The sequence below is a fragment of the Myxocyprinus asiaticus genome, chromosome 22 (assembly GCF_019703515.2).
Source record: "Myxocyprinus asiaticus isolate MX2 ecotype Aquarium Trade chromosome 22, UBuf_Myxa_2, whole genome shotgun sequence".
NCBI classification, from domain to species: domain Eukaryota; kingdom Metazoa; phylum Chordata; class Actinopteri; order Cypriniformes; family Catostomidae; genus Myxocyprinus; species Myxocyprinus asiaticus.
Genome location: NC_059365.1, coordinates 3041099 through 3058553, shown reverse-complemented (window position 1 = coordinate 3058553; position 17455 = coordinate 3041099). Strand labels below are relative to the sequence as shown.

At 37.5% G+C, this 17455-nt stretch overlaps 1 protein-coding gene across 1 annotated transcript in view; it reads left to right on the top strand.

Moving 5' to 3' along the window:
* Nucleotides 1–16707, top strand: part of LOC127412663 (short transient receptor potential channel 7-like) — a 64960-nt gene extending 48253 nt beyond the window's left edge. The window contains exons 7-11 of the mRNA XM_051649210.1: nt 5034–5229; nt 7062–7283; nt 10062–10142; nt 10271–10346; nt 16565–16707. Of these exons, the coding sequence (XP_051505170.1) occupies nt 5034–5229; nt 7062–7283; nt 10062–10142; nt 10271–10346; nt 16565–16707 (718 nt within the window). The remainder of the gene's footprint in view (nt 1–5033; nt 5230–7061; nt 7284–10061; nt 10143–10270; nt 10347–16564) is intronic.
* Nucleotides 16708–17455: the final 748 nt, after the last annotated feature.

The window sequence follows — 17455 nt, the reverse complement described above, 5'->3', positions numbered from 1 at the left end:
AGAAAATAATGTAATCAGAATACTTTAAGTTACTTTTGATTGCCTCAAGATCGCATATGTGAATAAAGTCAAGAGAAAAGCAATATGTTCTCGAAGACTTTTAATCATGCCTTCTGAATGCAAACACACCGTGTTTGAGTAATGTAGCTATTATTATATATAAGAAAAAAACATGAAAAACAGGGACAGTGCCTTCTTATTAGGAAAACAGAATATGATAAAATGTAGAACAACTCAGCATTTTTAACCAAATCAGGTGAGTCCTCTATCTGTTACAGAAAATTGCTTATTTTTTCATCAAGCAAATACAGTTAGAACAGATGCACTGCATTATGTCTTGGTTAACATTAAACAAAATCTGACAGGATATACCTCAGGTTCAAAAACACTACAAATTTGAATTCTGCCATGTATTGCAGTTAGAATGTAGACTGGCACTGACCATTCATTAATGTCCAACTGCAATAGATAGATCACAGGCTATCTTCTTCATCACCATTATTATTATTATTATTATTATTATTATTATTATTAATGCCTCCAGTGTCTGTCCTCTGCTTGCTCACGATCCACAGTCAAACATCACCAGCTAACTGGTGATCTTTTTTTTTTTTTTTTTTTTTTTTAGAAATTAAAAATTGTAATCCTGTTTATAATCCCAATTTTACCAGATGTAACTGTAATTTGAGTACATTGGCTTTTTATGTAACTGTAATGGATTACAGTTAAACACATTTTGTATCCTGATTATCTAACACCATTACAAGTATTCCGTTACTCCCCAAGCCTGGCTTTAGGTATTTATTATTTAATTTTTTTATCCCCTTTTCTCCTCAACTTGGAATGCCCAATTCCCACTACTTAGTAGGTCCTCGTGGTGGCACGGTTACTCACTTCAATCCAGGTGGCAGAGGACAAGTCTCAGTTGCCTCCGCTTCAGAGACCGTCAATCTGCGCATCTTATCACGTGACTCGTTGTGCATGACACCACGGAGACTCACAGCATGTGGAGGCTCATGTTACTCTTCGCGATCCACGCACAATTTACCATGTGCCCCATTGAGAGCGAGAACCACTAATCATGACCATGAGGAGGTTACCCCATGTGACTCTACCCTCCCTAGCATCCGGGCCAATTGGGTTGCTTAGGAGACCTGGCTGGAGTCACTCAGCACACCCTGGATTCAAACTCGTGACTCCAGGGGTGGTAGTCAGCGTCAATACTCGCTGAGCTACCCAGGCCCCCATCTTTAGGTGTTTTTAATGCTTATTAGAGTATTGAGTTGTTAGCTTAGCTGCATGCTAATGTCATTATCGAGTCTCCATTGTATGTCGTATGAGGAGCGCTATCTGTCACTGTTGATTATCAATTCTGTAATCGAATACAGTTTCTGTTCGCAACCGTCAGTTTAACGTAAGGTGAAAATACAGTACATGCCCTGAATAACTTGTAATTTACTTAAAAAATAACTTTAATGGTGACTGAAACATTTAAAACCCTATCAAAATGATGATTATGCAGTTTTAAGTCCCCACAAACCTTGTTTTGACTTCCTGTGGGAGGGTTCAAGATTTAATTAGCCCAGTACAGATTATTTGCACCCTGTGTTATAGTACCTACACACTTTGTACTACAATGAAAAGAAAAGGGAGGTACGCTGTTGGTTTGCTTTGGATGAATCACTTGTGTTGTGCCAATCCTCATTTGTACATCGCTTTGGTTAAAAGCATCTGCTGAATGATAAAAATATAAATGTTAGAGACCTGATAGAGAGGAAGAGATGACAGCTATATCTGTAACATACAGGCCAAAGGAAGTCAGACAACAGCTGAGTAATATATGGATGATATTTTAAGAAAGAGAGAAGAAAGAGAGAAAAAAGAGAGAGAAGATGGGTCTCTTGCCCAGTCTATGGGGGCGAGGTAATAGAAGAGAATCCTAAACCGAAACCATGTGTGTGTGTGTGTGTGTGTGTGTGTGCTTCAAGGAAAAGTAAACAACTTAAACATGAGTCAGTGACGCAAAAAACTCACCCATCTCTCCCTCTCTGCCTACCTCTTTTTAAACTCATTCCCTGTTTTTGCAGTTTTTGTGAAATATAGAGGAGAGGGAAGAGTGCAGAAAAAAACAGTAAGGGATAACGTAATGTCTTTAATATTAAAGAGATGAACTCATTTTATCATTTTGATTGCCGTGGTGATGGATTCTAATCTCCAGTGTGGGTGTGACTCTTTCTCCAGAGCAAGATAAATGAACGGCAAACACAAAAGACGAGTAAAATAAGACGTAACAAAAGTGATTACGAAAGAGAATGAAGAAAGAAGATTATTCAATTGAGAAAGATGGAGAGAAATCAACATGGATTTGATTTTGTTTTTTAAATATTCTCTCAATAAATCCAATAAATCCAGTTGCTCATGACAATAATATACCTGCTGTCTGAATTTATCAAATAAAACATCAGAGATAGATAGAAACTCTAAACCAGATGTGATAAAGATACATTAATAATAAATGAGAGAAAATATAATACCTGTATGAAACAGAGCCACTTAAATTAGAAGAGGGAAAACATTAAGGAATATTACTTGTAATGAAAAATGAAAGTAAAGTGAACGCACTTGTGTTTAATAAGGAAGTGCATGCAAATTCAAATTAAATGTAAGAAAGAGAATGTATGGGCATGAATCTTTGGAAAACCTGTCAAGAACGTGCCTGACTCATTTTACACCAATATTTTGCTTAAAGAAAATGAAGCCTACATTTAGGAAAATTATGATTTATTTATTTGTATTTTGACATTGTCATGACTATTAAGCACAAAAATATAATTACTTATTTATTTTTCCTTTTGGTTCTAGACATGTTTCCGACAGATTTCATTTTGTGTTTCCGGTCAAAAATGACCGGCCCACTAATATTGTTTATAAATCTCTCATATTGCATATATTATCACAAGATATTGCATTATATATTTTTATCAACTTCTTTTTTTTAGTAATTATGCCTTTTTTGTTTTGTTTTGTACTCCTTTTTTTGAACATAAATATTTTTTAATGTATTTTTATTGATAGAAGGAGTCATTGAACTGAGCTCATCCCGGGCTAGTGTGGGGCACTTGCTGCGGAAAACAAAAAAATATATAATTATTACATAATAAATTAATAACCACTTGCTTGATCTGAACAAAATACGTGTCATTTTAAACTTTAGAAGCAGGACTTTACAATGCATATAGTTGATCCTACCAATTCTTAAATAATGATTTTTAATTAGCAGACAAATAAGAACTGTTGCATTCTCATCATCTGCAAATTTGTAATCACAACAATTATATTCAGAGTTCATAAAACAATAAAAAGATGAGATAGTCATGTGTTATATATCGTTGGAAATGTCTCAATTAGTCAAATGCAATGAGCAAACTTGTTTCACTTAGAGGACAAACTGCAGTGAGTATTAGTGTATGAAATTCCCACAGACACACATAAATATAATAAAAAAGGAGTGTCTTTTTGTCACGTTATTCCTTATTACTCCCTGAAACATACATATAACATAGACAGTGATATAGTGTAACTTACAGCAGACGATCCCGATTTAAACGAGCCCAAACACAACATAATATGTTGAGTTGATCTTGAAATATTCAAAGAGTGTACATGGAAAGACAATGCACAAAAGGGCAAGTTTTTTGTGAGGATTAGGTTTAGGGGTAGGGTTAGGGTTAGGGGATAGAATCTTTTTTAGAATAGTTTGTACAGTATAAAAATCATTTTGTCTATGGAGAGTCCTCATAATGATAGCTGCACCAACATGTGTGTGTGTGTGTGTGTGTGTGTGTGTGTGTGTGTGTGTGTGTGTGTTTGTTTGTTTGTTTGTGTGTGTGTGTGTGCACATGTCCAAGGACTTTGTGTGTGCAAACACACATCCACATATGTGCTTGTGGCGAGCAGGGTGGGGCTGAGCGGCGTCTGGGCAGAGCGAGGCCGGGAAGATAAGTGGTGAATGAGTTCCACCTGTGAGCCACACCGGTCTTGCGTTCCATTGTGGGGTGGGGGGAGTAAATAGGAGAGGAGACAGCAACAGATGGGGAGAGAGAGACTCAAAAGCGATGTGTTTGTGTGTGATTTTGTCTTGAACGTGTCTGCTGAAAAGCAGCACATGCAGTGAATGTTTCGGCTGAAAAGCCTTATTGTGTGACACTGAAAAGTGTATGTGCAATAAATGTCTACGTGTGGTGTAAAGCCGGTCACAGCTTTCTCCTTTGCCATCCATGAATTGTTACACTCAACACGTAGATATTTATTGCTCATACACTTTTCAGTGCTCACCACAGTGCTCATCTAAAGGATTGGGATGCTCCTGAACACTTAATATTTCTGGATTTTGTAGTCTAATCCATTCTTTTCCAATGGCCGGTCATTTTTGACCGGCAACACAACTAGTGTAACAAAGTGAAATAAAACCAAATACATTTGTGTTTTAAGATACCATATGTGAATAAAGTCAAGGAGTTTTATTCCAACTGGATTAAGTAAAAAAAAATCGTAAGAAAAATATCGTCCTGGTCAAAATGATAGGAACACAACATAAGGGTTAAATATTCAGAGACAGAGACGGATGCAGGTAGACCTCGACTCTGTCTAATCAAAACGAATACCCTGTCCCTGTGAGTCACTTTACTTGATTCATAGAATGATTCACTATCTTCATTCTAGAGTCAAATAGCTCATGAATGAAGCTTTAATTTAACAACAGGCTTGACAGAATATTTATCCAACCATCTTTATTTCTCCAAAGAAATTTTATGACAAATATCTGAGGTGAAGATGATACTTAATGATGAATCACTACTCAGAACTCCATTGATGTCTTGTGATCTATGATAGAGCAACTTCTAATTTAATTTCTATGTTTCATTCTGGGCATATTTCTTATCTTTTGTCTGTGTGTGCGTGCGTGTGTGTGTGTGTGTGTGTGTGTGTGTGTGTGTGTGTGTGTGTGTGTGTGTGTGTGTGTGTTTTCACAGGGTTGAAGAGAGTTTCAAGACTCTGTTCTGGTCTATATTTGGTCTGTCAGAGGTGATTTCTGTGGTTCTGAAATATGATCACAAGTTCATTGAGAACATCGGGTATGTGCTTTACGGGGTTTATAACGTCACTATGGTGGTGGTTCTACTCAACATGCTCATCGCCATGATCAACAGCTCCTACCAGGAAATAGAGGTTAGAAACATTTTATTTTTAAAAAGGGGTAGTTCACCCAAAAACGAAAATTCTGTCATCATTTACTCCAAAGCTGAAAGCCTTTCTTTCTACTGTGCAATACGAAGGGAGATATTAGGCAGATTGTTAGCCTCAACCATTCACTTTCATTGCAGATTTTCCATGGTGACTGAGACTAACATTCTGCCAATAAATCTACTTTTGTGTTCCATGCAATAAAGAAAGTCATACGAGTTTTGGACAACATTAGGGTGAGTAAATGATGACAGAATTAGCATTTTTTGGTTGATTTATCACTTTAATGATAGTATCTTTGTGTTGTTTTCCAGTAAAAAAATCTTTAACCCTCCTGTTGCGTTCGGGTCATTTTTGACCCAGGAGAGGTACGTAGATAATTTTTAAATACCACATTTTTTTTTAGTACGGGAACCAAACTTTGGGACTTTGTCAAGACTATCAAATACTCATAATACATCTTTTTTTTTTTATTTATTTTTTTTTTATTTATTTATTTTTTTTAAATAAAATAATTTAAGAGATATAACCATTTAATTTTTTTTTTTTTTTTTTTAATTTATTTGTTCAATTTTGACCCGGGCATCAATTGTGGCTTTACGCATGATATTATTTAAAGAAGTATTAATGTTTTACATGTGTAAACAGTTAATAACCTTTTAATGACTAACAATATGGTTTTAGATGATTTATAAGCTTGAAATCCACCGGGTCAAAATTGACCCGCATATGCAAAAGGTGTATGCAGATTCTGAACGCAATAGGAGGGTTAAATCAAGACAAATTTACTTAATTCACTTGCAAAATTGTGCAAGATTTGAAGAAGTTGAAGATTTGTTTTCATAAAAAGTATCTGGAATATTTTGCTTTAAGAAATCATATCAAGTCTATTTTGTCGTGTTATATTGGAATATTTTTCCTCTTGTTTTATGCATCAATCTCAACAGATGTATTATTTTATCTCTTATTTACTAACCAATTTTTTTGTTTGTTTGTTTGCAGTGTAGTCTACACCATGTCCTAACCAGTTGCAATGCAATAAATCGAAAAGCAATACAATGAGCTTTTGTCCTAACCAGCAGTTTTGGTTACTAAAAAAAGTTACTTGTAAAAGTAATCCCTTACAAATGATTACTTATCTCTCTAAAATTGTAATCAGATTGATTTATTGATTACTTCATCAAAAATTGCATACTAATTACATAAGTTAAGTTACTTTAAAAAAAAATCACAGAAAAGTTTGTTTTTCCACTCAATAAATTCAATATAACAGCTGTCACAGAAATGCAAACAGATATATGCATATTAAAATAATTAATTTACTTTAACGTCAGTAACTGTAATCTGATTAAATGTAATGCATTACACTACGTTTTGGCTTTAAAAAGTAGATTACTGTAATTAATAAGTAATCAGATTACACCCAACACTGCTAACCAGCTACAGAATCAATAAAATGATAAATTTCTGTTTCTATTTTTGCCGTCACACCGAGTAGTCCCTCCCACAGTGAAATCCCATTGGTCCGAAATCGTGCTCCACATAACTTTATATTAAAACATTACTGTATTCCTTCACGCAACAGTTTCGCATTCAATGTGGACAGACAAATTGCTTCTCATTGGAAACACACTTATCACAGCTGATTAGGACACTAATCAATAATCATTGAGGGTTAGGTTTAGGGGTAGGGTTAGGGTTAGGGGATAGAATCTATAGTTTGTACAGCATAAAAATCATTATGTCTATGGAGAGTCCTCATAATGATAGCTGCACAGTCAGGTATTAGTTACTTCGCTCTCTCTCTCTCTCTATAGGAAGACGCTGATGTGGAATGGAAGTTTGCTCGTGCTAAACTCTGGTTGTCATATTTCGATGAGGGTCGGACTCTCCCAGCGCCCTTTAACCTGGTGCCCAGCCCGAAGTCCTTCTACTACCTGATTGTCCGGGTCAAGTCCGGCCTCATACAACTCTGCAAAGGCAAAGCTCATCGTCATGACAATGAGCTGGAGATGGGCATGCTAAACTCGCGGCCAAAGGTGGGAAACAAAGGCTGCATCCCAATTCACAAACTTGTTCTACACACTACTTCGCTAAGTACATACTTTTATATAGACAGTATGGCATCACTGGGGAAACTAACACATCATAAAACAGTATGCCATGTGCGCAGCTTTGGCATATTTTTTTCAATGCAAACATTTCTTCGTAAATGTGAATGTTGCTTTTAAACACCTCACATGCTTGTCTATGTGAACGGATCTCTGTTATGCATTCATCATGTCTCGTCTCGTCTGATTGCTGAATCTCAGTTCTGTCTCGTCTGCAGTTTTATGTCTTTAAAAAAATTATTCAGAGCAGCTCAGCTGCAGACATTGATTAAGAGCTTGTAAATGGACATTATCTTGACAGTCAGACTCAATCAAGTGTCATTTAAAGAATAAAAGGCTGAATTGCTTCAGCGTTGTCTGATGTTTCTGTGAGAGTGTTTTTGCTCTGTATGCGCATGGAAGAGTGGTTTCAGCAAATGTGTCTACAGAACTAGTTTTCTCCAGTAGTTTTATCTGGACTTAAGGTGAAATGTTATGAAACCTGTCAAGAACATTTCCAGGTAATGTTAACAGGTAAACCCCAAAATCAAAAGAATTAAATAAGAAATTATATTTTGCTTAGAGCTAGAAATTATTATAATTAAACCTTTTATGGTACGGTGAAGTCATATGGTAACAATTTATTTTCTTTCACTTTCTCACCTTTCAGAGTGAAAAACTACAACATAATGCATTCTTGGATACAAAAAGGGTATTCATTAAAGTAACCAATATATGCTGTTTTTTAAGCCTTCTTACGGGGGAGACATCTGCTTAAGGCCTTCGCCAACATTCCTTCTACATCATGATTTTTTTTCTGCATCTTAGATAAGTTAATTAGATGTTGTTGTTTACTAATCAACTTCATCTAACATAGTTTTACAGAAAATTGAGAAAATATGAACATATGGTAACTCTGTACCACTATGAATTTGCACTAATGCATTTTCTCATTGTGAATTTTTTATAGATAGTGGAATCAATTATATTATTGCATTCATTCATTTATTTTGAAGTGCCTCCTTAATATAATTGCGTTTATGCATAAATAACAAAATTATGATTTGCATTTCTTCTTAACATGGCAATGTTTTATGGAAAGGGCAAGAATAGTGCACAGTGCTCACTTCTGATTGCATAAGTGACAGTGAAAATAATCGACAATATAAACATATGATAACGATGCACACAGTTATGATTTGAAAGAGTTCTAAATGTATAAATACATTTAAATTAATTAAAAAAGGATTAATTTAATTAAAAGAGAAATCGTTTTTGGGCAATTTTCCATTGTGGTACTGAGTTGCCATATGGCAACATTTCCCAAATTTCATAAAAAAATAAAATTATATATATATATATATATATACACACACACACACTGATGAGCCAAACCATTTTGACTGGTGACAGGTGAAGCGAATAACGCTGATCATCTCCTAACAATGCCACATGTCAAGATAGATTAGATGGTAAGTGAACAATCAGTTCTCGTAGTCAACGTGTTGAATGTAGGAGAAATGGGCAGGAGTAAAAAACTGAGCAACTTTGACAAGGGCCAAATTGTTATGGCCAGATCACTGGGTCAGAGCATCTCTGAAATGGAAAGGCTTGTAGGGTGCTCCCGGTCAGCAGTGGTGAGTACCTACCGACAGTGGTCCGAGGAGGGACAAACCACAAACCAGCGACAGGGTGTTGGGCGCCCAAGGCTCATCAATGCGCGAGGACAACAAAGGCTATCCTGTCTGGTCCGAACCAACAGAAGGTCTACTGTGGCACAAGCCACAGAAAATTGTAATGATGGTTATGGGGAGGAATGTGTCACAACACACAGTGCACCCTGCTGCATATGGGGCTGTGTAGCCACAGACCAGTCAGAGTGCCCATGATGACCCCTGTCCACCGTCAGATGCGCCTACAATGGGCACGCGAGCGTCAGAACTCGACCTTGGAGCAGTGGAAGAAGGTCCCTGGTCCGATGAGTACAGTTTTCTTTAACATCATGTGGATGGCTGTGTACAGGATGCACTGTGGGAAGATAACAAGCTGATGGAGGGAGTGTGATGCTCTGGGCAATGTTCTGCTTGGAAACCCTGGGTCTGGCCATTCATGTGGTCCTCAATTTGATACATGCCACTTACCTAAACATCGATGCAGACCACGTACACCCCTTTATAGCAATGGTATACCCTGATGGCAGCGGCCTCTTTCAGCAGGATAATGCACCCTGCCACACTGCACACATTGTTCAGGAATGGTTTGAGGAACATGATGAAGAGTTCAAGGTGTTGCCCTGGCCTCTAAATTCCCCAGATCTCAATCCGATTGATCATCTGTGGGATGTGCTGGAAGAACTAGTCCGATCCACTGTGGCTCTACCTCGCAACTTACAGGACTTGAAAGATCTGCTGCTAATGTCTTGGTGCCAGATACCACAGGACACCTTCAGAGGTCTTGTAGAGTTCATGCCTCGGCAGGTCGGCGCTGTTTTGGCAGCACGCAGAGGACCAACAGCATATTAGGCAGGTGGTCATAATGTTTTGGCTCGTCAGTGTACATATACAGTGTATATATATATATATATAATCTGTATATTTTAGAGTTCAGAGTTATTTTATGTCAGAAAATCTAGTAGGGAAAAATACTTAACCATTAGAACATAATGTGTATACAGGGTTACAAATCATCTTTATGCAGTATAATTTGGAAAATTGGCATCTTTTTCAGCATGATCGTGATCGAGCAAATCTCAGGAGCAGAGAGCTGAATACTGCAAAGAAACCAATCAATAACCCAACACGCTATCAGGTGAGAGACAAAATCTAAACAAATCATATGAAACAAAAGACAATTCATTATGACTTCAACATGACTCTGTAACTGAAAATCTTTCTTCCATTTATCTGTCTGTCTGTCTGTCTCTTTGTGTCGAACAGAAGATAATGAAGCGTTTGATTAAGCGGTATGTTTTGAAGGCTCAGGTCGACAGAGAGAACGATGAAGTAAATGAAGGTAAACATCCACTGAATTCACTGTAGCGTCTGTGTTTTGTACCCCAGATTAAAGAGGCTTACTGTTTGCATACATTTGTGTTTGTGGAACAGCATGTGTCTTATAATCATAAGCACCCAACAGAGCTTGACAGTTGCAGCTGTAAACACACAGAGCATATTTAGACTCTCACACACACACACACACACAGAGGTAGAGAGAGAGAGAGAGAGAGAGAGAGAGAGAGCTTAAAAGCTATATTTGTGAGGACCTCTCATAGTTGCAATGTTTTTTCACTAAGATAATGATATTAACTATACCCCAACATGACCCATAAACCTAACTCTACCCCTAACCCTTACACAAACCTGTTGACATCAGTAGATTTGTAGCAAAAAATTATTTAGCAGATTTATGAGTCTTTGATATAGTCACTATTCCACAGTTTTCAGTACAGTATAAGCCCAGACATTTTTTGACTAGTGATGCTATTCTGGGGCTCACAAATATAGCAAATCCTGTACATATGTATAGAAGAGTTCAAAACTTGCTTAATGTGTGTTTATTAGACTTTGGGCATATTTACACCTGGTATTAACATCTGATAACACCTGGACAGGCGTGGCACATTGACCACTTGTGTTCGGATTTTGTGGGAAGGGTCTCTGATTTCATGACTTCATACATGAATCATGTCAGTGAATTACTGCATGATTATAAGGCACAAAAAAGTAAAAGTAGAAAAAGAAAGCGCTAAAAGCAGACACACCATTTTTCTTAATTATTCTTACATTTAACCTAAGTGCAAACATGACGGTTATAGCAGAATTCTCCGCTATTTTAGTGGAGAACCTGGATGAACTGAGATTCAGATGTGTGTGCATCTCATCTGTGCCACTGGATGTTGATATCAGATACACTGAAGAAGTTCTGTGAAGCTTTCTTAAATTTTCCAATTGGACAGTTATTTCCAATAAAAGCTGCATGTAACTGGTAAAGTTTAACCTCTTGTTTTAGCCAATCGGTTTATTGGTAGGTGAAAGGGCGTTGTTTCGCCACTAATCTAATTCGAATGGATGAGTGTTTACACTAAGAGCACAATATGGTCACATGTGTTTTTTGACCACTTTTGGTTGTGATTTAAACTCTATGGACCTGCCGGCGTGTCCAAAAGGGACAATATATCACGAAAAAAGTTTATGCTTAAAATGTTAAAGTCCCTGTATACATAAGTCAGGTATATGAGGTATCATTTGAAAGCTTAGAATCTGAACCTTTCATAGAATACCATCACTTTTGCATTTATGTTACATAAAACAACAAAATAAGGCCTGAAAATATTTGCATCGCAAATTAGCGCCACCTAGAGGTCATGTGGTAGAAATATTACAATGAATACAAAAGTATTTCTCATAGCACGTAAATGGACAAGTCATATATCAAATGAAAGCTCTCATTCTCAGGAATGTGACTGTACAGTTTATTTTGTTTCCCTAATATCACAGTTCAAAAGATTTTCAAAAGAGTCACAAAGTGAAATATGATTTCTGTAAGTCATCAAATACAAACGTCTCTTTTATGTGCTGATCATTGCTGCTGTAAGCCCCAAGTAGCCAAAAGTGTTGTATCTGCTCTTACCTTAGGCAGTTTTCTAAAAAAAAAAAAAAAAAATAGCAATTTTTTACTTGTCTCTGAGCTTGCTTGGCTGAATAATCCAATGCTATATTTTAGGTGTCCAGAACAAAATATGCCATCCAGCAAGAAAAGCATGCAAAACAAATCATCAGAAAAATATGTTTTCGACTATTGATGATAAAATGTTATATATCATCGCAAAGGGGAGGATCATTCTAATGACACCTAGATTTAGCTTCTGGCCCACTCAGAGGCCGAGATATTCAATGAAACAACGAGGGTGGTGCATGAACTGAAAATTAGACTGAATGTCTATGGACAAGCACATCTGTGAGGACTAAAATGCATTAGAGCGCCATCTACACTTTAGATCTGTATATTGTGATGGAATGTGATAGAGAAAAAAAATATTTTTTTTAGAGCTTATGGCCATCTAGTGGAATGAAATAAGAATCAGAATTACATGCTTACAGTGTTAGGACAACACAAATATATATATATATATATATATATATATATATATATATATATATATATATATATATATATTGTTCTGTTTATAAGATTATAAACAAATATACAGGTGCATCTCAATAAATTAGAATGTCGTGGAAAAGTTCATTTATTTCAGTAATTCAACTCAAATTGTGAAACTCGTGTATTAAATAAAATTCAATGCACACAGACTGAAGTAGTTTAAGTCTTTGGTTCTTTTAATTGTGATGATTTTGGCTCACATTTAACAAAAACCCACCAATTCACTATCTCAAAAAATTAGAATACATCATAAGACCAATAAAAAAAAACATTTTTAGTGAATTGTTGGCCTTCTGGAAAGTATGTTCATTTAATGTATATGTACTCAATACTTGGTAGGGGCTCCTTTTGCTTTAATTACTGCCTCAATTTGGCGTGGCATGGAGGTGATCAGTTTGTGGCACTGCTGAGGTGGTATGGAAGCCCAGGTTTCTTTGACAGTGGCCTTCAGCTCATCTGCATTTTTTGGTCTCTTGTTTCTCATTTTCCTCTTGACAATACCCCATAGATTCTCTATGGGGTTCAGGTCTGGTGAGTTTGCTGGCCAGTCAAGCACACCAACACCATGGTCATTTAACCAACTTTTGGTGCTTTTGGCAGTGTGGGCAGGTGCCAAATCCTGCTGGAAAATAAAATCAGCATCTTTAAAAAGCTGGTCAGCAGAAGGAAGCATGAAGTGCTCCACAATTTCTTGGTAAACGGGTGCAGTGACTTTGGTTTTCAAAAAACACAATGGACCAACACCAGCAGATGACATTGCACCCCAAATCATCACAGACTGTGGAAACTTAACACTGGACTTCAAGCAACTTGGGCTATGAGCTTCTCCACCCTTCCTCCAGACTCTAGGACCTTGGTTTCCAAATGAAATACAAAACTTGCTCTCATCTGAAAAGAGGACTTTGGACCACTGGGCAACAGTCCAGTTCTTCTTCTCCTTAGCCCAGGTAAGACGCCTCTGACGTTGTCTGTGGTTCAGGAGTGGCTTAACAAGAGGAATACGACAACTGTAGCCAAATTCCTTGACACGTCTGTGTGTGGTGGCTCTTGATGCCTTGACCCCAGCCACAGTCCATTCCTTGTGAAGTTCACCCAAATTCTTGAATCGATTTTGCTTGACAATCCTCATTATGCTGCGGTTCTCTCGGTTGGTTGTGCATCTTTTTCTTCCACACTTTTTCCTTCTACTCAACTTTCTGTTAACATGCTTGGATACAGCACTCTGTGAACAGCCAGCTTCTTTGGCAATGAATGTTTGTGGCTTACCCTCCTTGTGAAGGGTGTCAATGATTGTCTTCTGGACAACTGTCAGATCAGCAGTCTTCCCCATGATTGTGTAGCCTAGTGAAACAAACTGAGAGACCATTTTGAAGGCTCAGGAAACCTTTGCAGGTGTTTTGAGTTGATTAGCTGATTGGCATGTCACCATATTCTAATTTTTTGAGATAGTGAATTGGTGGGTTTTTGATAAATGTGAGCCAAAATCATCACAATTAAAAGAACCAAAGACTTAAACTACTTCAGTCTGTGTGCATTGAATTTATTTAATACACGAGTTTCACAATTTGAGTTGAATTACTGAAATAAATGAACTTTTCCACGACATTCTAATTTATTGAGATGCACCTGTAATATCATTTATGAATAATTAGAGTCTTTTTTTTATTATTATTTGAGGGGGGTATTATTTGAGACACATTTTTTGCAATAAGTCCACAGTATGTGTGAATGGTGAGCTTTTAAATTTGAGTGTGAAAAATTGCAGACGGCAGCCCAAAAATGCGGCAGAGTTTAAGCGGTTAAGTGGACAAATCTCAAAACATTTTGGACCCTGTTTACACGTGTCCTGCATTGACGAATATAGAGGACTACAGTATGTTTCATTATGTCTTGACGAAGCCAACATACTGTTATTCTATAAACTTTGTTTTAGGGTTTTTCAAAAATCCCTAAACAAAGACTAAAATTTCTAACTGTAACTTGATCCTCATAGATCTTTCAAGCTTCATCCACCAATCTCAGCACAGACATATAGACTGTTCTGTAATAGTGTGCTATGTCTTTTCTAACTGATTGGACTTAAATTTTTACGGACAATATAAAATCTGAAAAATCCCATAGACTAACACCCTGTCTACACCGGCCGCGTCGCGTCAAAAGCAAATAGATCCCATTATAATCAATGAAGCTGTCTACACTGGAAGTGTCCGTTGCAGTAAACGGATGTCCCATTCCATTTTGTGCTGCACACGCTGGCGTTACTCCTGCCAACAAGACAAAATAAACAGTTTAGAATGTTCGCTTCGATGCATCCTGTGTAGACAGTTTCAAGCCGGTGTAGACAACAGGTGCATCCCAAACTGCACACTTCTGCACTATTCTACGGCATTTTGTAGTGTAAGTAGTGCGAGTAGTACGGGTACACTGAAAATTCAGCAGAAAGAACTGTAGTCGGATGATGCACTTATTCAACTGTCAAAACTGTGGAATGTTGGACACTTCATGCACTCAGTGCACACGGCTTGCCGTACATAGCGGAAGAGGCGAAGTTACCTGGCTACAATGCTGGTCTGAAAAAACAGTTGTATATAATGAAGAATGTAGCAGCTGGCAAAACTTCAGTGGATACAGCACCTTACAAAAATGAGTTGAATGCTTTACCATCACCCCAAGCTGTGTGAATATGTACGTTGTTTAAAATACAAGTGTTGAACTAAGATTGGCTCATATGCTAAAGCTAGCGGAAACAAATCACGTGCGTTTGAAACGTCACTTCCATCAGCTGTTAAACGGCGAATGCTTCCGTGTAGTAAAAATCTGATAAGTGTCCATTTGGGATGATACTACACTTTGAAAATTCATACACTACATGGCTGAGTGCATAATACATTTTGTAAGTGCATAGTGTATTCATTCAACTTATGCGCCAGAAAAACTAGTGCACAGCCATCTTGAACATTTTGTCTCTGTTTTAGCGGTTCTATATAGATATCTATGGTGTTGATGTGATTTACAGGTTATAGAGTTGTCAAAAGCTATTATGAGTATTTTAAAGTGTTTAGGGGATGTCATAACAACTGTAAAGCAGAGGGGGGAGATTTTAAAATAAGAGTACTTCAGAGTACTTCATAAATACACAAGATATTCATGCTGTGGACGTACTGATATGCCTCCGTGCTCATTAAACTCCAAGAAACAACGCAAGGGAGGGGTGAGGGGTGACACTATATTTATACACACACACATACACGTGAAAGAGTTTGTTTTATTTTATATTCTGTTTACAACAATTTTAATCACATTTAAGCCTCTAAACATATAGGGTGACAAATTAATTGTAAAAAGTGCGATTGAAATTTTCTTTAATGTTGCGCTTGCATGTGTCACTATTGAAAATTTCATATCAACCACACATTTTAACACAAATAATTAACAAGTTAAAACCTAAACATTAAGCAGAATTACACGTATAACAATTAAACGCTTGTATTATGAAAAAGTGCAGTGTGCCACAGCTGTCTGAATGTGATCTGCCAGGTCGAATTTACCTCCACGGGTGTCGGTAAAAACTAACGTTTAGAGTCCTCGTGAGCATTGTCATGAAGTAAACCATCAACTCTTGGTGAAAAATACTTTCTGTGCTCCCACACGTAATCCATTTTGATCGACTCTTCTCAGTAGCTTCAGTACAAACAGAAAGTTAGATGACAAAATTCTGAAGAGCGGAGTCTGGAAAAGGGGCAGGGCTGAATAAGGTGAATAGTGTTACATTGACGGAATGTTCAAATGGGCCAATGTATTGCTCGTTAATTCAAACTCAAACTGTCAAAAATTCAAATGTAACCCACAAATGTAAACAAACTTTTAAAACTTGTTTAAACTGTCAGACAAGGCTTTATCAAGCCAACATCAATGTTCCAAGTATGTTGCCCTGTATAATTTGACAGGCATGTAATGCTTTCTCTTCTTAAATGTAAATATAACTAATCTGTTTGTTTGTGTTTGTGTGTGTGTGTGTGTGTGTGTGTGTGTGTGTGTGTGTGTGTGTGTCTGTGTGTGTGTTACAGGCGAGCTGAAGGAGATCAAACAGGACATCTCAAGTCTGCGCTACGAGCTTCTCGAAGAGAAGTCTCAAATGACAGGAGAACTCGCCGACCTCATTCAACAGCTCAGTGACAAGTTCGGCAGAAACGCCAAAAAACAACCTTGAGACCAGGAGGGAGGGAGGGAGGGAGGGAGAGAGAGAGAGAGAGAGAGAGAGAGAGAGAGAGAGAGAGAGAGAGAGAGAGAGAGGACATAGTTTATGTACAGTGGCCCCCAAAATGTTTTTGGACACTTAAGTCTCACTTAAATATGTCTGATTGTCACTGCATTAGATAACAAAATATCAAAACAAGTGGCATTTAGATAATGAAAAATCCACCTGTTGTTACTTTACTAGGACACGTGTGTGAACTTGAGGGGAAGTGAATTCATATATCCACTAAAAATCACCAAGACAAAAAGAGATTGAGCAAAACTGTCACCGTTTGTAGTAGCAGAGGCAGGACCCAAACGCAAAGTGAAGACAATGGGGTTTAATTTATACAAAAGGGAACAAACCAAACATAAACTACCCTGTAGGGGAAAACACAATCCGCTGGAAGCCCACTGAAGCTGGGCTGGGGCAGAGGAACTGGATGCAGGACCAACTGGAACAGGGACACGTAACAAGACGAACTGGCACTCGACAGCAAACACTAGAAGGCTAAAACAGGGAGAGAAATCAAACAGGTTAACAAGGGGACAGGTGAGGCAAATGAACTAATAATAGGCAAACAAGGAGTCGGGGTATGAAGCAAGAAAGAGAGACACAAGGCAAAAACAGAAACAAAACAAAGTCAAAGTCAAAACAATAGGCAACATTCGCCCATGCCAACCGACAGATAGGACGAGAGAATGCGTGGCAACGCTAACAA